Source organism: Prunus mume, linkage group LG6 (genome assembly GCF_029339155.1).
Source record: "Prunus mume cultivar Tortuosa linkage group LG6, ASM2933915v1, whole genome shotgun sequence".
Classification (NCBI taxonomy): Eukaryota; Viridiplantae; Streptophyta; class Magnoliopsida; order Rosales; family Rosaceae; genus Prunus; species Prunus mume.
Window position 1 is genome coordinate 20,180,636 of NC_142703.1, and position 23,387 is coordinate 20,204,022.

At 37.1% G+C, this 23,387-nt stretch overlaps 1 protein-coding gene and 1 pseudogene across 2 annotated transcripts; one reads left to right on the top strand and one right to left on the bottom strand.

The window, feature by feature from the left end:
• Positions 1-2,516: 2,516 nt before the first annotated feature.
• LOC148916387 (uncharacterized) overlaps positions 2,517-23,387 on the bottom strand; it is a 101,217-nt pseudogene continuing 80,346 nt past the window's right edge.
• Positions 14,202-18,631, top strand: LOC103335981 (gamma-glutamyl peptidase 5-like). Of its 2 annotated transcripts, none has more exons than XM_089054985.1 (4): positions 14,202-14,711; positions 17,811-17,963; positions 18,042-18,215; positions 18,297-18,631. In XM_089054985.1, the coding sequence occupies exons 1-4, from the start codon at positions 14,403-14,405 to the stop codon at positions 18,396-18,398; spliced, it is 738 nt and encodes a 245-aa protein (XP_088911111.1). In that variant the 5' UTR covers positions 14,202-14,402; the 3' UTR covers positions 18,399-18,631. The 2 variants fall into 2 exon arrangements, with proteins under 2 accessions (XP_088911111.1, XP_008237237.1); XM_008239015.3 differs by having other exon boundaries at positions 14,204-14,711; positions 18,042-18,209.

Genomic DNA, 23,387 nt, shown 5'->3' on the forward strand with positions numbered 1-23,387 from the left:
TGTATATATATATATATATATATTTTTTTTTCTACTTTTGGTGCTTTGTTGGTTTGTTTTTCGGTTAAATCCATGTTTCTACTGTTGGCTGTTGATTCTCTTCTTGACCGCTTTTGTTGGGCTTCAATATATTGTCTTTTTTTCTTAATTATATATATGCAAATTATATTGTCTATATTTCCACTTAAATTATCAAATAATTTTTTGTAAAAAAATAGTCTGATCCAATGTTATCCAGAACAGCATCAAACACAATATAACTTAGTCATAGTATTTATTCGAAACAACACCAAACACCTTATAATATTATGGATAAATAGTTAGTACTCTCCATAACAAATTACTACTATCTGACATAAATTAATCAGTACAGTCTGACATACCAAACAAGCCCTTAGGGGTTTTAATTGTGGGGAGGCTACTTGTGTCTAGATCTGCTTGGATTTGTGGTTTGGATGGTTGGTGTTTTAGTTGTGAGATGACTGGCCTGCAATCTTAGTGGTATTCTCTATCTCTAAGGTGATAATGACGTCTATGGTGGCGGTGGCAACAACGACGATAGTGACTTCGCTAGTTTTTATTTATTTGTTTGTAGTTTTTTTATTTGTAATAATTGCATTAACTCCTTGTGATACATGTCTGGTTTGTTCAGGTATGCTGTTTTTATGCCGAAATTTCTCTGGCCATTTGTGACTTGTATATGGATTAACCCTATGTGGTTACTATGCTTCCATATTTCTACTACCCCTTTGTGAGCATTTGTATTTGCCCTTGTGGCTAATCCTCTTTGTGCCTAATTTATGAATACAATTATCACTTTTCTCTCTTGAAAAAAAAAAATGGATTGGATTAGACTGGATAAGTCACTAAATCTAAGGTATGTTGAAGGAGGAAATGAAGGTAGAAGTGAATGACTTTCCATGTTGGAGGGATTAGTTATAAGGTGTCGTTATCTTACCATTTTGTGGGGTTAGATGGGATAAGTTTTGTTCATGAGTTTAACCTTTAACTTGGTTAAAAAAAAATCATTTCTTCCTTAAAGCATTTACAATGGTTAGGATCAATGTAATTTTATTGCATGAAATTGAACTAAAATAGTAAAATCTTATTTGCAATGGTGTGATTTAGTTCATTGCAATAGATGTAATTGCAATAAGGGGTGTCATGTGATGAACCCTCTATAGAATTGCAATAGGCTAACCATGGGACCCACGTGCTAAAAAAAAGTAGCAAAAGTAAAGCAATTAATGCATTATGTCTTTAAGAGCATCCGCAATAGTTGTTCAATAGTTCAATGCGATAATTCAATGGAATAGAAAAAAAAAATACTTCAATTATTTTTTTCACATATATTCAAAATTAGTCTCTTTTTAGAAGATCTCTTTGAGAATATTTCAAGGGTATAATTTTCAGTGTTATTAAATTTATTAATTTTTTTTTATTTGAGCATGTAAAAAAACCTTTAAGTACATACACTACTACATTTTACGGTTTGCACGACGAAAAGAGTTTCGTCGCGCAAATATACATTAAGTCGCACAAATGTCTGCGCGACAGAAAATTCATCACGCACAATCCGTCGCGCAAAGAGCGTGAAAAAAGACTTTGCGCAATCAATATTTTGCATTCGTCGCGCAAAACTGTGCGACGGTTTACCCTTCGTTGCACGAAAGGTTTACGGACGCCAAACCTCTTCGTCGCACAAACCTTTGCGTGACGAGCTAATGTTCGTCGCGAAAACATTGCGCGACAAATAATATTCGTCGCGCAATTCGTCCCGCAGATTTGTCGCCACGAACGATTCTTCGTCGCGCTTTATGTGTCCCTAACGTTTGCGCGACGAAAGAGTGGTTGTCGTGCATATACTTTTTGCGCGACGAAGAGCTTCGTTGCATAATAATAAATTATATGTATAAAATATTTTTATACGTTTTTTTATTTTGTAAATGTGACTTTGCGCGACGAGAAACATTTCGTCACGCAAAATTAATATATATTATATAAATTTTATATTACGTTTTTTTTAAAAAAATTTGTACAAAAATGAATTTGGTTTTTTTTTTGGTAATTTAATTTTGTACAAAAATGAATTTGATTTTTTTTTGGTAATAAAATGAAATTGCAAAAAAATATATATAATAATTGTAAAGAATACATCTATTATATAAAATAAAATAAATGTATATAATACAAGAGAAAAATTTTAAAAATAATTATGAAAATAAAAAACTAATCAAATAATGTTCCAAAATCTACATTGTCGTTTGGGTGGACAGGCTCGGAGGTCGACGTATGAAACTGCTGGATTGAAATGCCGGGCCGTGCGAGGACTCTAGAATCACCGACATCCGACTCGAGCGTGGCCACTGTGCAATCAAAGCGATTACCTAACTTGGGGTTGTTGGGCGGGTCCGGGTTCCCTCTGCGGCATTCCCATCCTCGACCTTGAGTCCTCCTCCCGAGAGTCTCGATCCAACGTCTCCGTCGGGATCTGAAACCCAGATCCTGTGGAGGATTCACAGACTCGATCGAGTCTCAGGAGGAAGCTGGGAGGCGGACTCCTGAAGAACCAATTGGCTCCTCTCCACCATCGTCGTCTATTTAACATAACATAAAATATAAATTAAAACATTCATATAATAACGTTTAAACTTGAATGCATAACATAAGAATTAACATTAAAAAATACTTACATGAAGGGACTCGACCAACTCATTCTCAGGCCGAACATAAATGTCACCAAAGATGTCGATCTCTGGGAATTTGGACCCCCTAAATTGAACAAGAGAAGAAAAATATTAGTACGAAAAAAATAAATTAAGAATAATGACATATTAAAAAATAAAATAAAATAATTTTATTATTACCCGGCGCCGTGCATCCATCCTATAGGAAAAAGGCCTAGAACCTGAATGGTGGAGAAGAGTCTTCGTCTTCCTATTGCCCTTATTGACTTTGGCCCTGTTATACAAAAAATAAACAGTATTAGTTGAAAATTGAAATGAAATATAAAAAATTAAATAAACATTAATAAGAAGTATAAAATAAATTTGAAATTCATATTACAAATTACCACAAAATCGGGCGCCTGAAAATGAGTGCAGAGCCACGCCCAACTATCCTCCCGCCCCTCAAGCTCCTTCGGGCAACCCTCCTGAAGAGCGACTTAGGATCCTCAAAAGCCTCAAAATAGTGGTGCAAGTCGCTCTTCCACTGCTTGTACCTATCAGAGAAGAGTTTGTTGAGGTACGCCAAAGACTTATCATTGAGGTCCTCCAAGTTGTAGTTCGTCTGCAATAAATTCATTACATACAAATATATAAAGTTTGAAAGAAAAAGAATGAAAAGATAGGATACATACCGACAACTGGCCGCGAACCTCTGTCTTGATCTCGTCAAGCATGACTTTCCAAGACTTCCATTGCATCGGGCAATGGGTACGCACGACCAACGTCGTGGGCCAAGGAGCTATGCAACTCGGCGTCGGTGCAGCCCGATGTCGCTCGTCGTATCCGATGTTGATACGATCGTTGGTCATCCGGGTGACCTTCGCCGCCTTCAACTGCCGACACAACCCGCGAGTGTTCCTCTTGGCTGCAAAGAAATATGACATTAATAAATAACAAATTTAACTATAAAATACAAAAATAAAAACAAAAACAAAAACAAAAAAGAATTGGAATTGTAGGAAATCTATACGGTGTGAGCCCGACGCATCGATCGATGTGGTGTCGGTGGTGTTGACGGGCCGATGACGCCGCTGGCGCTAACAGGCTGCACCACCGATGAAGCCGATGAAGCGGATGAAGCAGGCGTCTGGAACCCAGGCCAATCGCCAACTGGTCCATCTGTCTGGCGCAATGCCGGCAGAATCTTTGGCCGAGGCGGGGCTCAGTACTCGGTGTAGTTGTCACCGACCTACGACGTCTAATCAGGTCTGACATCTGCACAATTTCATTAGTACACATACAAATTTAAAAAATTATACGAATATTTGTAAGCACATATAATTTTATTCAAATTCTTAACTAATTAATTAAAAGCATAGACCTAGGGTTTGCGAGTTCGGAGTATCTGAGACTCCAATCCACGATCCGTCGACTCCTATACAATCCTAGAAATACAATGTACAACATGCATGAGTTTGAGTTCGATCCAACGGTTCGAGCATATCGAACCCGGAAATCGCACAATAGGCAAAATCCGTTCGACACTCAAACGGTAACCAAATTCCAATCCAAACACATCTACTCGGGACAACCAGGATTGCTGGGACTCAATGCACCCGCTATAGTATCCCACGCCACCACACGCGGTGGCAGCGCGTGGGTGTCCAAAGCGATAACAATCGTCGGAATTTTCTACAAATTAATGGCCAAGGTTCCTACCCAGGTTCAAAACATGAATTAGAGGCACTTTTGTTCTCGAACCTACCCCAAAAAACGGTCGGAAGTGGCCGGAATTTGAATTCAAAAACCGGCCGAAACCTAGGGTTTCAAATAGACTACCATATTCGAACAATTATGCAAATCCTACCCAACCATCAGCTAAAGCATAAAAAATAGGCAAGAAATCATACCTCAATTGTCGGATTTGGTGGCCGGAGGAGAGAGAACGAGGCCGCCGAGGATTCGGTGAAAACCGAGCAATTTTGGCGAGAGGATCAGACAGTGGGAAGGGAGCTTGGGGTGACGGTGGGAAGCTACAGGGTTAGAAGGCACTTTGGGCTGAGGTGACGGCGGAGAGAGAGACAAAGAGATTTGCAGAAATCGAATATGGGGAAGGAGGCGCTCGCGTGGTTTTGAAACTTTATTCGAGTTTGCGCGACGAAGTGACAAACAGCGTCGCGCAATGATGTGGTATCGCCCAAAATTTGGGATTAGGGTTTCGAGTTTGCACGACGAAGATTAAAAATCGTTGCGCAAGGGTTTCTACAACAACTTTGCGCGACGCAAACACACATTATTCGTCGCGCAATGTTCTGAGTCCGCCAAAATTTGGGATTAGGGTTTAGGCTTTGTGTGGCTTGCACGATGAAGATAACTGCGTCGCGCAAGCTTGTGATTTGCCAAAAATTTCGACCAAGTGTTGACGGGGAAAATGAAAGGTCTGGATGACATTGCGTGATGAAGACGTCCTGTCATCGCGCAATGCTATGCTCTGCGCACATTGCGCGACGAAAGCTGTCACACTTCGTCACGCAAACTAGTGATTTGCCAACAATTTCGACTAAGTGTTTAGGGGGGAAGAGTAAAAGGTCTAGATGATCTTGCGCGACAAAGAAGCTCATCCGTCGTGCAAATCCTAAACCCAAAACACTAAACCCTAAACCCTAAACCCTATAAAACCTAAACCCTAAATCCTAAACTTGTTTGAATGATCCAACCGGTAAACTTGATTTTTTATACTGCGAGATCGTATACGCCGAAAATCGGAAAAAACAAATATTCAGAGATCAAGTAACGAGCCAAAACTTTTCGACGGTTATAAATAAAAAGTCACGATTTAACGGTAATTTTAACTCCGATTTTGGTGATTTTTTACAGATACATTTCTTGACCCAATATGAATACAATGACTGAATTTGATCTTCAATTTAATATATTTACACTAAGGGATAACACATAATCTTATGTTATGAATAAAAGTCATGATTTAACGGGACAAATCGGAAAAAATAAAAATAAAAGTTCAGAGATCAAGTAACGGGACAAAACTTTTCGACAGTTATAAATAAAAAGTCATGATTTAACGGTTTTTTGAACTCCGATTTTGAAGATTTTTTACAGCTACACTCCTTGACCCTATATGAATACAATGAACTAATTCGATCGTGAATTTCAAATATATACATGTGTATATATTAAAATATATATATATATATTTGCTCGACGAGGGCACTGTTTCATCGTGCAAAATGTCTTCTCATACGGCTGGTTTTGTCAAGCAAAAGTTTAACTTTACCCGACGAGAGGCTTATGCGTGGCGCAAAATTAGCGCAATGATGTTTACTTCGTCGCACAAGGGTTTGGCGCCAATTGTTTATCATTCTCATTTTTTGAAACTTTGGTTCATTATTAAATAACACAATTTTTTTTTTCTTTTGAAAACTTATGTAAGTAGTTGAATAAAAAAAAATTTGTTTTGTATAAGGGCATTTTGGTAATAAAATTGGTTTTGATTTCGATTTTCATTATGATTTCTGACCGTTAATATTGGAATGCTAACTCTGATTCCTTATTACAATTCATGTACATATATGCAGACATTTGTATTACACAAAATATGTACACTAACACAAAAAAATTACAAAAAAATTCATTATTCATCATCTGAACTATAATGACTTTCGTTATCGTAGCTATCATCACTTTCGGTCTCTTAATCCTCCTCCTCCTCCTCCTCTATAACTACATCATCGTCGTTTTTCGGGCCCACTGCAACATCGTATCGCGGAAGATCACCGAGGTCAATTATAATTGACTGAATCAGTATTTCGATTGAAGACACTCCTTGTATTTGAAACGGTTCTTGTATAACATTTGTATCTCGAAGTGTTTCCGCATCATTTTCCATTGAAGATTCTAAACGATGGTCAGCCACATTGTCGACGTCGTTATCAGTTGGGTCTAGTTCTGGTATAGCATACACGTTCCTATGATCCATCTTCTAAACAACTTCCCAACCGTTCCCGGCTTTAGGGTTATCTAGATACACAATCTGTGTTGCCAGGTTTGCCAAAATGTAAGGATTGTCATCATACCAAGTTCTGTTATTGTTCACAGATAGTAAGCCATTGTCGATTTTAACATTTCCCGACTTATTTGGGTTGGTATCAAACCATCGACACTTAAACATGATAACTTGGTATCGATCTTTGTAAAGCAACTGCACGACAGTTGTGAGTTTGCCATAGAAATCAATGTTCGTACTTTCGCCTCCACCTGGGATATGGACACCGCTGTTTTGCGTACACAACTTGTCATCTCGTGCAACCCCCAAAAATTTGATCTGTTAACATTACAGCCCGAGAACAATTCAGTGCGAATCGGACCGAACGCCAAGTTATATAACTTATCACTGTCGTGGGGGAATTCGATGATTTCAACTTATTCACCTAATATTATACAAAACCATTCACATGTTAGTCTGACAAAATTAAATACTACAATTTATATTTTTCAAATACAAAACACTTATAACTTACAGAATCCAAAAATCATTGTGGAAACAATTCACGGTGTTTCTGGGCAACCAAACGTGATGGATGTTCTCGCTTCATCATCTCTTCATGCTCATCTAAGTATGCCATTATCTTGTCACAATTGTTCAGTATGAACCAATGCGCTACCTCCATGTCATTTCTAGAAAACGACTCTCCTAGTCCAGGATCTCCAAAGGGTCGTGCGCTTTGGGCAAAAACAGAAAGTTTTTCATTTCTCATACCTCCGTCATTATTGCACTGAGGATGATTGAAAGCCGTCTCCACAACTTTTTAATACATTCTACAAAAGTAAGCGACTCATATTGAACCCAAGCCTCTATAATTGATCCTTGCCTCGCCTGTTGCGTACATTTTTTTCAACTCTCAAGAAGCGGCCAAAATAAAGCGATATGATACAAATTAGCAAGCTTGTGATAATGATGCATACACAAAAACGGGATTATATACCTTTCTATGGATACATGCGATAGTTGACAGGACCAACAAGTAATGCCTCTTGGCAAGTGAACCATCACGTGGATCATACTTGTATATCATCTCAAACTTGCATCGGACTTGGACAATGTCATGCCGCAACTAATTAATGTAAATGTTTTCACCGTGAGTTGTGAAAAATCAACATGATTACTACATCTTCCAATAAATACCCACGAAGTAGGCGAAACACATGGCGATCATGGCTCTTCAAAGAAATTTACGTAACATTCATAGCGTCGATATTAGAAGCATACCTATCGGGAAACTTTACAGGCGATACAAACTTTAGAAACTCTTTCTTGTCATTCGGTTTCATAGAAAAGAATGCAAGATCCCTTCTAGCTTTATCACTTGTCCCTATTCATCCATAAACCCCTTAGTATGCCCATTCTTTCCAAATCAAGACGAGCTTTGATCGTATCCTTTGTCTTGCCCTCGATATCTAGAATCGTGCCCACCAATGTGTCGAATACATTTTTCTCAACATGCATCACATCTAGATTATGCCTCAATTTGAGTTTCGACCAATATGGGAGCTCAAAAAACATAGGCTTGTGCGTCCAGTTCATATGTGTAGAAGGTCTGATCCGGCTAACTGTTTTCCCAAACGAAGCAAAATCTAAACGGTTAAGCTGTTCCAATATCTCATCACCGGACCATTCTCTAGGTCTGAGGCGACTCTCTGTATTTCCGTCGAATTCTTTATCTTTTTTCCTCCACTTGTGGTTCCATGGCAACCATCTCCGATGACCAAGGTAACAAACTTTTCTAGCGTGCCAACCAAAAGTTACATCTTCCTTGCATACAGGACATGCCATATAACCCTTTGTGCTCCACCCAGAAACCATTGCATATGTTGGGAAATCATTCACAGTCCACATAACTGCTGCTTGCAAAGTGAACATCTTCCCAGTTGATTTATCATATGTGCATACACCGTTTGTCCATAAATCCTTCAGCTCATCAACCAGCGGCCTTAAGTAAACATCGATTGACCTGCTAGGATCCTCAGTTATGAAAACAGTCATCATCATGTATTCTTTTTTCATGCATTTCCAAGGCGGCAAATTATATGGGAATACGAAAATCGGCCAAGTGTTGTGGTGTTGGTTTAGAACCTTATACGGATTGAATCCGTCAGTGGCAAGTCCCAATCTAACATTTCATGGATCAGCAGCAAACTCGGGGAACGTTCGATTGAACTCTTTCCATGCCTCCCCATCTGCAGGATGTCGCATCACATCATCGTCTACCCGTTTTTCCTTATGTCATCTCATGTCTGTGGCAGTATGCATCGACATATACAATCGCTGCAACCTAGGTTTCAGGGGAAGATAACGCATGACTTTTTGAGGGATCTTAGTCGTTTTATTCTGAGATGTCGTTTTGAACCTCGACTCATTGCATATAGGGCATGTATCCAACGTTTCATGCTTTTTGTAGAATAACATGCAATTGTTTTTGTAAGCATAAATTTTTTCATAACCCAGTCCCAGACCATTCAACACCTTCTGCGCCTGTTTATGGTCTTTCGGCAAACAGTTGTCCGTCGGAAGCATTCTCTTGACAACCCCCGAAAAGTAATCGAAACACAGGTTCGACATACGATACTTTATTTTTCCGTGCATTAGCTCCACAATGGCCGTGATAACAGAAAAGCTCTCGCACCCCGGATATAACTCTTAGTTGGCATTTTTTAACAATTTTTTATATTGTTCAAACTCCGCACTGTCTATTGGTGTAGGCACGTCATCTTCCCCTTCCTAATTGATATTGGTCGATGCAAATGGAAAAGTATCATGTATAATATCCATGACTTCATCATTAGGATCCACAATAGTTTCAACATTCGCCACTCTTGTGGCATTTGAAGACGAGGCATGGTCTAATTATTCCCCGTGAAGGTTTCAAATGTTATATGTCTCAATCATTCCATTCCTTACTAAATGAAATCCAACATTTTCAATTGTCTCCCACAACGTGTTGTTACACCTCCTACAAGGACAACGAATTCTAGTTGCACGGGTTGTGTCTACGTGCAAACTCAATAAAATCCTGGATTCCATCCAAGTATTCGTCTGCGCATCTATTTGGGTTCTGTATCCACCTTCTGCTCATAATTCCTGAAACCACAATCACAACACAACAATCACAACAACTTCATATGAAGTTATAATGTCACCTTATGCCTCCAGTAAGGGTCCTATCCTATTCGGGAATGCATAGTCCTGTCACGTAACCTACAACTACATGAGATTAGATTTCGACGTGGATGAATTTCGGCAGCATCTCGATGCAGTTCTTGAGGTGGGCATAGGTATAAATACCTACGTACCACCCGAAGAACGTACCGAGATGACACCGAAATCTCCACAATCGAAACCTAATCATGTAGCCGTAGATTACGTGACAACACTATGCATTACCAAACCGTCCAAATAATGGGACAATTCAAGAATTAATTGGACCGCAGTCATGCATTACGTATCCATGCACGAAATCCAACTAATCTCGAACGGGAAACTAAGTGTTACTAAACATAAAAATAAAAGTACGAAGTTAATTTCAATTAACTTCGTACATCACAACATATTGTACTACGTCACGCACAATTTAACAACATAATATAAATATAACTTCACAAAAAAAAATTTAAACATAACAAACTAACTTTAACATTATTAATTTATAAAACTAATAAAATACCTTCTCAATCGATCTCCACCAATCGCTAATTACAAATATCCCTAACGAGAACAAAATAAATAGCGTTAGCACGAATTTAAATTAATACTTTTAAACTAATGACGAAAAATACTTACCCAATGAATGTATTGAAGTCCCAGCAGCAGCAGAAAGGTTGAGAGAGAGGCAGAGGCAGAATGCTTTTTTTTTTTTTGCATTCTGCCTCTGCAATGGCAGAATTCTAATATGAAGAAGAAGGACTTTGCGCGACGAATCAATAATTTCGTCGCGCAAACTGCCGTCGCGAAAAACCAAATTTTCCGTCCCACAAACCAAATTTTTCGTCGCACAATCACGTGCCAACATCGAACTTTTGCGCGACGCATGGTATTTTTTGTCGCACAAACTTTTGTCACGCAAAAACCACCATTCGTCGCATAAACGTGAAACTTTACACGACGAAAATTATTTACGTCACGCAAACAAAAATATCCCACCCAGGTATTTTTGGAGCCAAAAATAAAATATCTCTCATTTTCTTACGCGACGAAATATCTTCCCGTCGCGCTAAAGTCTTTTGCGACGAACAGTTTCGTCGCACAAGTTTTTACCGCCAAATAAAGGGACCCACTACTTTCTGTCCATTTTTGAGCGACGAATTTTAGAATCGTCGCGTGAGGTTGTCTTAAGTGACGATATTCCTCGTCATGCAAGTGTTTCGCGCCAAAAAAAATTTCCCGGCTATTTTTAACTCACTTTGCGTGACAACGAATTTGTTTGTCGCGCAAAGCCATTTTGTGCGACGACAAATTTGGTTGCGCAAGTTTTCAGTAGTATGTGCGAATTTTTTTCGTCTCCGATCGTTTTGCACGAATATTTCTTCGTCACGCAAACTTTCTTCATGCAAATGGTAAAACATAGTAGTGATATAACTATTGATCTGAAGCTATTGAAATATATCATTGTAAGTAAAATTGCAATTCAAGTATAACACACATGCGTACAAGATGTACCACGTGATCGTACTACCATAGTATTCTATAATCACTCCTAGTTGACATCCAAATCATTCCAGAATGTCCATGTATATGAATAAAACGACGAATAGTGAGAGAAGGATAATGAAAACAACATGGACCATTTCTTTAATTGCGTGAAAACAAAATAATGTCATAATTAATCACATAAATCGTACTAAAAGTATTCCTTATTTTCTTTCCCATTCTATTGCTTTTTCCATGTCTTAAATCCTATTAAAGAATCCTTCTATCTGTTAGGAATGTTATGGAGACAACGAACAAAATTTCTAGTCCAAAGAAAGATCACACAAGCCAATGTCCAGAAAAACTAAAGTAGAAAACACAAACCCAAGATAAAACATGGTGCACCTCGAACCGTGCTAAGTCCACGGGCGATGATGATGAATCTAATAAAAGAGAAGACGATCAAAATGGAAGAGAAAATAACCTCTCACATATTCTCAAAATAATCACTCTCTACCAACGATGGGTGATCTGTAAAAACAATACCTCTTGGTGGGTAATCTGTAAAAACCAAAAAAGGGACTAAGACCCTCTCTATAAGTTCTCAAAGAGACCTTAATATGCCCTGACTATGAAATGGGGTAGCTTCCTCTCCCTACTTTTGTTCATTAAAAAAAAATAAATTCAATCAGTCTCCTCTTCACCCAAATCTCAGTGGAGAATATTTCCCTGTAGGCCCAAAAACACAATCTTGTAGAGTCACAAATCCAATACTTTAGTTGTGTCTCTCTCAACACTAACAGAGATTCAAACGTCAAACTTTTCTAATTTCTCAAGATAATTTTGTTTCTATAAAAAAACTTTATCATATAAATGGATAAACGCTCATAAAAAAAAAATAAATGGACAAACTCCCATAAAAAAAATATATAAATGGACAAACTCTCATAAAAAAGATATATAAATGGACAAACTCTCATAATATATATATATATATATATATATGGACAAACTAATTTCTCAACATTATCATATATAAACCAACAAACTAACTTTTTTTCTTCTTTATGATAAGGAAGATAATAAATAAATTAGATGATTATCATTTTGCAAAGAAAAAAAACTAAATTTTTTTTCTTCTTTTTTCTTCTTTATGCAAAGAAGAAAAGCTTTTGGCTCGAACTTTTTCTTATCAATGGAACAGTAGATTTAAATTTGGAACTTATGTTTGATTATTAAGATTGGATTGCATTGAATTACATTGAATTGAAAATGATAATACTAATGCGCTGATGTGTTTAATACTACACACATGATTAAGGAATTGGATTAGTACTATTGAATGGCTTAGTAGGGGCTTAGTATAATCTTATCCAACTTAATCCCAACATTTTAGTAGAATTAATAAGCCTACTAGTTTTGGCCCTAGTAGAATTAAACATAATTCAATCCATGTTGTTAAGCCACCAAACATTTGACTAGGATTATGCATCTTATCCAACTACATAATCCAACTTACTAAAGAAACACAACTAGACCAAAAATTAATTTAAAAATATGGACTATTTTTAACCTAAAATGCAATACAAATAATGCTACAAACGTAAATTCGAAACAGGGGAGGGGTGTTTTGCTTTTGCCAATGTATCAATAGGGTTCAAACTTCATACTACTAATTTGTAAAGTAAGGTCTTTTTTATTGAGGTATACCCAATCAACATTTGTTTATACAAGTAAGAATATGACACATTATTTTAATGATCATTAACATTTAATGAGACTTGTGATGATTTGTGTTCCTTCTGCATGTATTGCCTATAGCTTTTATATCGATCAATGGAAAAGGGTTCTGTTCCTTTTCAGTTCACCAATGGCCACTAACATGCACATAAGTTGCAATACAGCAAATTTTTTTCCACTTTTTTTTATACAAATTTATAAATAAACCCAAAGACATGTATTTATAAAAAAACCCAAGCACTATTTAAACATAGAAACACACCCAAAATCAACCCCAAAGTCAACTTTTTGGGTGTGTTTATAAATGGGTTTTGAGTGTGTGTAATGATAGGTTTTGGGTGTGTTTATATGTTTAAATAGTGCTTGGGTTTTTTTATAATTTCAACCCCCATTTTGGGTGTTTTAGTGAAACTCCTTTTTTTTATAAAAAAATGCATTAAAAGAGGGGCGTGCGGGCACTCCATTCTCCGATAATCTGCATGGGACAAAAGGTCACGAAAGGAAATAAATAAAAAAAAGCAAACAAATTGTTTTCCATTTAAAAACAAAAATAATTTTAAAGAAACTACTAATATAATGATTTGGAGCAATTGCTCCTCGAGATAAGGCCTTAGGTTGAGTTCGAGTCCTAGAATCTGTGTAGTGTGTGTGAGTTTAATATATTATCGTCTCTTTCAATATCTTCAAAAAAAAATTATATTGTTTAAACAAAGCCTCCAATACAATGCCTTATTGGGTTAAAATAATAAATGAAAATACCCCAATCAAACACCAAAAAAAATGCTTTAAAAGATTAGAGAACAGATTTTGCTTTTTAGGTCTTTGTCTCTTTGACATGGCAGTGCAAAAAAAGGCAACTTTGCCCGGGGATTGTGAGAAGGTTCATTTCTGGTTCAAATGGAGGCCAATTTGGTAGCCAGATTCATATTTGTTCACTGTAGAATATTTTATACAACAAAATAAATAAATAAGATGAGGCAAATGGAAAGGGGTAGATCTGACAAATCACCCTAGGGTGTCAAATTTGTAAAATAGGAAGCCAAACATGGCCCTTTCTAGAACACCACCAGTTTAAAACCAGCCCCATTGGTTTTCCAATTGCCCCATCTGGCAATCTCCATTCTTCTTCAACAGCCAAGTCCAAGGAGTTTCAACTTTCCACACCAAAATCCTGTCTCTCTCAAAAAATCCCATTTTGAAGAGTCAGAGAGGCCTTCCAACCTCTCTCTAGAAACCCCTAAACAACACAGGAGTTAATCCACATTAAGAGGGAGAGAGAGGGAGAGGGGAAGATGGGTGGGAAGAAATTTGCTCTGCTTTTGTGTGCAGAGGACTCGGAGTACGTGAAGAAGATGTATGGGGGTTACTTTGGAGTTTTTCTGAAAATGCTGGCTGAGGAAGGGGAGGCCTGGGACCTGTACAGAGTGGCATGTGGTGAGTTCCCATTGGATGAGGAGATAGACGGCTATGATGGGTTTGTGATATCTGGCAGCAGCAGAGATGCCCATGGCAATGATGCTTGGATCTGCAGGCTCTTGGCCCTCCTGAAGAAATTGGATGACATGAAGAAGAAGGTCCTGGGCATTTGCTTTGGCCACCAGGTAAGTTCATTTTCTCACCCCTCAAAGGTTTACAAGGGCATTATGGTCATATCAGTTTAATTTGCTTGAACAGGTTCCCAGTTTTTCCTGGGTTTTTGGGTTTTGGATTTGATTCCAAGAAGAAAAAAGTTCCAATCCAAGGCATTTTTTGGCTTTTAAAAGTGAGGGCAGTTTAGACATTTTCATGCTATAAGGGTATAAGGGTCATTTCGGGTGTGCGGAATTAATTGAGATTAAAATAAGTCCATCCAATAGGCGTCGATGAAAACGAAACGCCAAGACACGCTTGAAATGGGAAGGTGTGTCTTTTTTGGGTCGAATGGGAAGTTTGAGGCCGTTGTCAGGTTGTTCTTGCGAAAGGGAGGGGTCCACCGCCTATAACGTACGCGCAGACAGTTTGGGGTTTGAGTTGAGAATGGCTCCGAAAAGGTTGTTGTGTGGTCCATCAGACGGGAACTTGTGTGTCAGTGGTCCATCGACCGTACGATTGTGACGCCTTTGTCCGCACATCGTGTTTATGAGATTCTCATGCTATTATAACCCACGCGCCACCTCCTTTTATAGTATCTCTCTTTTCTTAGTAACAAATAATTACGGTGTGTCATAAGATTATATCTTATATACAATCTACATGAATTTAAATACTATGATTTTATATGCTTTAAAATAAAACGAAAAAAGTAAATCTTTTGCCCTCTTTTGTTGTTTACTTTTTTATTTATGCGAATACGAGAATTACAAACCGAAATTTTACAGGCACGCATGTCCAAAGAGGTCGAAAAAGAAAACAGAAGCAACAAAAAGAGAGAGCGCAGTCTCCCAAGGAAAGGAAGTTGAAAAAATTTGTCACATCCTAACAATTTCTATAATATCTGAAATAATGCTAGGTTTACCACAATTTTATATCATATTGTGTACTACATCTCTAATACTGAGATACTGTGAGACTCATCTCTATTAAAAAGATGATACACAATGTAGTATAAAAATATGATAAACTTAGCATTTTCCTACTTTTTAATGTTAAAAAAACATGTCAATTTCAACGGTTGTAGATGTTTTTGTAATCAATTTACAATCTCCATTTGGATTTTGTTGTTAGGGACAGGAGGGGTTCCACTCCTCTCTTATGGGCCCAAGTTAAACCATTTGTTTGTTCCACGTGTTAACAACGTGGCTTACTCACTAGTGCTTGGCTTTTACATGACATGTAGATCATGGACACCAAGTACGTGGTGCCCACTAATAACCTTACCCAGTAGGGCACTAGACTAAATGCTTCACCTAAAGGAGTTGATATTATTTACATAAAAATGAATAATTCATACTAAATAATTGTAATATTTGGCCATATGGATATAGATTACATTATTGAGCGGACAAATAATTTTGTTATTATTAGACATAGAGAAACAATAGCAATTGTCAAAACCCTAAATTCCGTAAACTTTGTCAATACACATATAGTGTGGTTTAAATTTGTTGAGTAGCATCACAAATCTTAGTCCGTTTTGATATACAGTTTAAAATTGCCTCAAATTAATTAGACCTGATCTTTTAACTGAAATATTCTACCGCTGTATATGCTTTGTCACATAGTATCATGTATAAAAGACTCATTATAGTGAATATGTTACACGTGTGACACGTTTTGAATGGAGATTATTCTCATATACATGTATGTGGGTTCTCTTGATCATTGATGACTGGGTTAGGATAAACTTCCACATACGATTGAGGGGCACACAAAAAGCTGAAAACCCATGTCACTGAAAGCTAATTCAATTGACGTAGGCCAGACTTCAATTATAATATGTATGGAAGTTTCATTGCATTTGCATGCTTGATATCTATCCAACAGTCTAATGTGGACGAAAGGGTAGTTTGTGGAAGTCCTTTTAGGCTCATGTTGTGTGCTTTTCACATTGAAAGTAGTCGGTCGCTCTCTCCCTCTCTCTCTCTCTATCTATATACTATATATAACTTGTGGAAAAAAATGAGGACCTTTGCCATTGTTTTTATTAAATTTGGATTTCTCATGGCTTTTACTTTCACCATTTGGGTGCTCTCTCTCTCTCTCTATATATATATATAACTTGTGGAAAAAAATGAGGACCTTTGCCATTGTTTTTATTAAATTTGGATTTCTCATGGCTTTTAACGTCACCAGTTGGGTGCTTTCTCTCTCGCTCTCTCTCTCTCTCTATATATATATATAACTTGTGGAAAAAAATGTGGACCTTTGCCATTGTTTTTATTAAATCTGGATTTCTCATAGCTCTTAACGTCACCAGTTGGGTGCTTTCTCTCTTGCTCTCTCTCTCTCTCTATATATATATATATAACTTGTGGAAAAAAATGTGGACCTTTGCCATTGTTTATATTAAATCTGGATTTCTCATGGCTTTTAACGTCACCAGTTGGGTGCTTTCTCTCTCGCTCTCTCTCTCTCTCTCTCTCTCTCTCTCTCTCTATATATATATATAACTTGTGGAAAAAAAAAGTGGACCTTTGCCATTGTTTTTATTAAATTTGGATTTCTCATGGCTTTTACCTTCACCAATTGGGTGTTTCTCTCTCTCTCTCTCTCTCTCTCTATATATATATATATATATATATATATAACTTGTGAAAAAAAAATGTGGACCTTGCCATTGTTTTTATTAAATTTGGGTTTCTCATGGCTTTTACCCACACCAGTTGGGTGCTTGGTGCAAGGTCTTGCTTTGTCCCCCATTATGAACATTTAAGATAAAGTTGTGTAACATCAAATGCACAAATTAGAATATCATTTTTTCTTTAATCTTTTTGAATTGTAATGGAATCTGTGATATCGTAGAATCTATGTAGGATCAATGGAGGTAAAAAGATTGAGCTCAATGGTTATTATTATTATTATCAATGGTCAATTCTTTGAATGAAATAATAAGATATTTCTTTATGTTATATGAAAATGGTTGAGCTGCCAACCCCTTATCCACCCTATAAATTATTTGCCTTTCTCTATCTTGAACATCTGTTTCTTTTTCTGGTCCCTATATATATATATATATATATGATAAATGATGTAATTGATATTGTTTTTTATGGTTTGATTAGATTTTGAGCCGTGCGTTGGGAGGAAAATCCGGCAGGGCCATCACCGGGTGGGACATAGGAATCCGGACCGTCCACTTGTCAGCATCTTCCAAGGCTTTCTCATCTCTCAAAATTCCAGCTCTTCTCTCCATATATGAAATCCATCGAGATGAGGTTTGTATCTCCAGAAATGCACTGCTAATAGACCTAGTAAGTTTTGCTTACTGGAATTAAAAATTAAAAATGAATTAGGTGTGGGAGCTTCCTCCTAAGGCTGAGTTGATTGCATGGTCGGAGAAGACTGGGGTGGAGATGTTCAAGTATGGAGATCACATCATGGGCATCCAAGGCCACCCTGAGTACACCAAGGACATCCTTCTCAACCTTATTGATCGTCTCGTGAAACTCGAATACATCGTGGTACGAGTATGTATTGTGCTAGAAGCTAAACTGAGAGTGCTATTTTTATTTCGCAACGTAATTTCTTTACTGTTAATTTGGTTTTAGGACACTGAAACTGAGGAGTTGAAGGCCAAGCTGCAGGCGAGTGAGCCAGACCAAGAGGCATGGAAGAGTGTCTGCAGAAGCTTTCTCAAGGGTGAATTATGATGATAAATTTCCAATGTATGGGAAAAAAATAAAAAAAAAGAGATGTGTAAATATGGTGTGTTTTGAGGAGAGGCTAAGAAAGGGTTGGGCGGGTTGGGCAGTTGTCAGTGTGATAGGCAGAAGAAGCTTAGGTGGGTAACTGTGTTTAGGTTGTAAACTTAAGATGTTATCTAGTGTATTCCCAAGGGAATTTGCAAGGTTGGTTACTCTAATAAAATCTGTGTTTTTAAAAATATTCCCACTAACATTATATTGAGATAAATATGGCACTTGGTGAATGTTGTTAGAGTACCAAACTTAGCCAACACATCGTGAAATTAAAGCATGCACCAAAAAGAATAAAATAAATTTTACTATCCTCCTTATTGATTAAATTTTTAGAGTAATATTTCTTTTCAGATTTTGAATATAAGTGATGGTCTGAACTACAAAGGAATGGTTTTTCACACACACTACCAATGTATCATGGGGATTTGAAACTGAGACCATTGGTTTGCAAGCCAAGATCCTTTTCCACTTGGCTAGAACTCATTGGCTATTTCTTTTTAGAATATTATATATTTTTTAGAACAAGCATAATTTCATTAATAAATGGGTAACTACAAGAGATGTACAAGAAGAACACACCTCACAAGGAGGTTCTTGCATACAATAAATCCAGTAAGACAGTGAGTAATAACTATTACAAATTCAAGCCCAATTCACTTAGAGTGATAGATAGAAGATCAAGAAGACTCTTTATAGCACCAGTGCTACAAAGAGACCATGAGAACAACTAATTTTACATGAACAAGGATCCAAAAGCACCAAAAGTGAAATGGTTTTACCGCTCAACATCCACTTAGCCAAAGAAGGCCACAGCAACTCCAACATTCCACATGATCTTACAGCCAGTATGAAAGATCCATCTAGATCTAGCAACTCTACCTTCTCAACATAAAGGACTTTAAAAGCCAATCCAAAAGGACTAGGAAGAAGCAAAACCCAGCATAGAATTGGGGGAAAAATATCTCTACAATATGCGGGGGAGAGAGTCGCTCGGTTTATGTAATACCCCAAAAAATTCAAAGTAGATTTTTGTATATTAGTGAAAAAATAATATTACGGTGAATGATAATTATGGGTATTTTATCAAGTGATTTTGGATTGAGAATATTGGATTAACTGTGTTTAATTTCAAGTTGGACAAAAATGCCCTCATGTAACATTTTTTGAATTTTTCAAAGGAAGTGTAAGAAATTGAAGTGATGTCATTATCATTCTTAGGTAGAATGATAGTATATTCGACTCAACAAACACGTAGGAAATCATTTCTGAATTTTGGGCCAAAATGATCAAAATACCCCTACATGTGAAAATTGCCAAAATGCCCTTGTAGGAATTTTAAAAAATCAAATAAAATCAAATAATTTGAAAAGTGGAGGGCAGCAGCCCACTCTTCCTCTCATTCTTTCCCCCTTGCTTCAACCTTTCAAACACAAAATCATTTTGGAGATGAATTGGTACCTTAATTATTGGTGAGTCATTAGCCTAAGGTGTGAGTTGGAAGTCTACTAGGGGGTGAGTCACCTAGGCTAAGATTCCTCAATGATGAATATGATTTTTTAGAGCTAAGAGAGGTGAGTCGTTGGCGGGAGGGGGGAAGATAATGAGAGAGAGAGAGAGAGAGAGAGAGAGAGAGAGAGAGAGAGAGAAGAAGAAGAAGAAGAAGAAGAAGAAGAAGAAGAAGAAGAAGAAGAAGAAGAAGAAGAAGAAGAGGAGAAGACTTAGAAATAAGGGAGATGGAAATTTATTACTATTACATCCATGAAAGAATTAAGAAAGCAAATGTGAGAGGTAGAAAAGAAAAGGAAAGAAGTCCTTCTCGGTTCATGTAATTTGTCAATTTTACCACTTTGGTCCATGTAATTTTAATTTGATCAATTTTGTACCTAAAAGATAAATAAATCTTGGGACTGTCTCGGATTGACCTAAGCTGGATTAAGTTCTAACCTATGTTTGGTGATGCATCATACTACAAAGCTGGATTGTAAAAATAGTGAAGACATAGTTGGTGCAGTGTCGGACTAAAAAAATAATTTTATAATATTTAAATTTAATTGGATTTTTTACCTAAAAGATAAATAAATGCTACAAAGAAACCCAATTCAAAGATTTATACAAATATATAGCAAAAAAAATAAATAAAGATTTAAAACAATAATTTTAAAAAAATTATGTTTTTATTTTTATTTTTTTATATATAAAGAATAAAATTATGATATTTGTCTTTTGGCTTCTCAAGATTAATCTTAAAGGAGCTAAGCTCACTGTATATAATTCTAGGTTTTTCAAGGACCAAGCAAAACAAAAATTAAAAATATTATATATATATATGTGTGTGTGTGTGTGTATGTGTATAATTTTTGTATATTTGACTTTTGACTTCAAACTGAAAAATATAATTTGATAAGGTAAAAATTTATTGCGATAAAGAAAGCATCACATCATGAATTATTAAACTTGTTTCAATATAAAAAAAATATCAAACATTTTTAAGTTACTATAGTTGATTTTCCAAATGCAATATCAAAATAATTATTGTAATATTTAAATTTAATTAAGGATTTTTATCTAAAATAAATAAATGCTGCAAAAAGAACCCATTTAAAGATCTAAAATAATAATTAAAAGAAAACAAATAAAATTTAATATTTTTTAAAGAGAAGCATCGGACTCACGTGTTTTATTTAGTAAGTGTGCTATTTAGCGAACCACTTTTCAGGCTCACTATATTAGATGAGCAAGTGAGGCGTTTTTTCACTATTAGACTATACAGTCTCATTTAAGTTAGTCCCGTCTCTTACCAAATAAGGATTTCGAGTGCTATTTAACTCAGTCCAGTCCATTGACGTTTAGTAAACATGGTTGTAGTTTTCAATTTAAGCTATTCAAGGACAAATTATAATCTATATCAAAATAGAGTAACTACCATTAGTTGTTGAGGGGCATTTTGGTCCAAAAACAAAGGTAACCAAAATCCTAAAACAATCAAGAATGAAATAACAATTTTTTTTTTTAAAAAAAGTAACAGAAAAAAAAAACCCAGATTATCCAAACCCCACCGGCCCTATCATCTGTGGCGGATCCAGGATCAACACCCCATGGGGATGGTGTAAATGTTACAAATTTTTTTTTTCTTTCTACAAATAAAACTAAGCTAGAGATAGAGATGTTCCTAAATGGCTGGCACATGGACGCCCAAAGAGCAACTTTATGCTTTTGAGTGATTTCAAACAATCCAGCAAGCCCCACCCAACACCCAATTAAACCTAATAAAATGAAAAATGAGGGCAAGTGAGGCCATCCTAGAAAACACCCGAAGGTGGTGGGAGTTGGGAAGACGAGAGAAAGGAATTGGGAATTTGGGGTTTTGGGGGCTTAGGGTTTGAGAAGATGAGAGAGAATTTGGGAATTGGGGAATTGGGGAGACGGAGTCGAATGCTGCTCTTTAAAATCGTTCTGACCTTTTTTATTAGAGATTTTCTATTTAAACCCCACACTTCTCTTAGTTCACCTCATGTTCTAAGTTCACCCCAACTTTTAATTTAAATTTTCAAAATTTCCAAGAAAACCCCACTATCTTCCCAAACTGAAAAAATAAGAATTAAAAGAGATTTTCTATTTAAACCCCACAATTTTCTTTGTTCCCAACAAAAAAAACACAAACAAATGAAACCCTAAATCCGAAATTTAATATCTAGAGGAAGAGAACAGCTTTACCTCTCTTCAATGATTGTAACTGGAATTCTAACACTTGGGTATTGTTGAGTTGAGAACTTGAGAGAGAGAGAGAGAGAGAGAGTTTGTAAACAGGAAGTTGGAAGGATGTTTCTAAAACTTAATATGAAGAGTGGTGGAGTGTGTGGGGTGTGTGTACTAGGGTTAATTATTAAGTTCGATGACCTTTTTTGTCTTTTTACACAATAATAAAACTTACAAATTAATGATTTGAGTATTGGGGTGAAACAAAAGAAGTCAGGGTTTAAATAGAAAATCTCTTTTATTATTATTATTTATTTTTTTATTTTTTTAAGGCTTGGCTCAAAACGGTGTCGTTTTGGACAGTTCATTGAAAAAATTGTATCTGCCTGGATCAAAACAACGTCGTTTTCGCTAGGGTTTTTTTTTAAAATTTTTTAAAAGGAACGTGCGCACACAATTCTCCTCCTCTAGTTCAGCCATTTCGTCGAGCACCTGGGGTAGAAAACCAGCCATCCATGGGGTCTAGCTCAAGACCTCCATAACTAGTTTTCCAACCGCAATGGGGTCCCTAGACCCTTCTGGTCCCTCTGTGCTACGCCACTGCCTAATCATTCTCCCCCAACCCAACCCAACAACCTCCCCCACCCCATCCCCTGCCACATCCACCCCAACTGTTCACCAGCTCCCCTCTGCGAACTCTCTCTCTCCCCCCGTCTCTTATTCTCTATCCTCGTCTTTTTCTCTCTCTCCCCATCTCTGTCCAAGCCCTCCTCGACCTCATCAACTCCACCCTCTATGTCCTCCTTCTCGCTTGTCTCAAGACTATGTCGTTGGCGACGCCGATCCAGACTCCGCTAGTCTGCACAAAGCTAGGCAGTGCTGAGAGAAGTTCCCAACCGCCCAGCTCGGCACCGTGCTTCTCGTTTTGGTGCTCGCGATTGGCTACTTGGCGTTTAGGAGCGGGGACGATGACATGGTGAGCGACGGATTACAAGGACTGGATGTGAGAGATTTTTGGGTGAGCGTGGGTTGCAGTTGTCTTGGTCTGGTATTGTTGGGGTAGGGGAGGCTGCGGCCTAGGAAGAAGAGACGGGGAAAGAGAGAAAAAAGACGGGGAAAGAGAATAAGAGACGAGGAGAGAGAGAGAGAGAGAGGGTTCACACATAAGGGGATTAGGTAATCTGAGTTGCGGGGTTGTGTTGGGATGGGGTGGGGCAGGATGAGGTAGGGGAGCATGATAGGGGT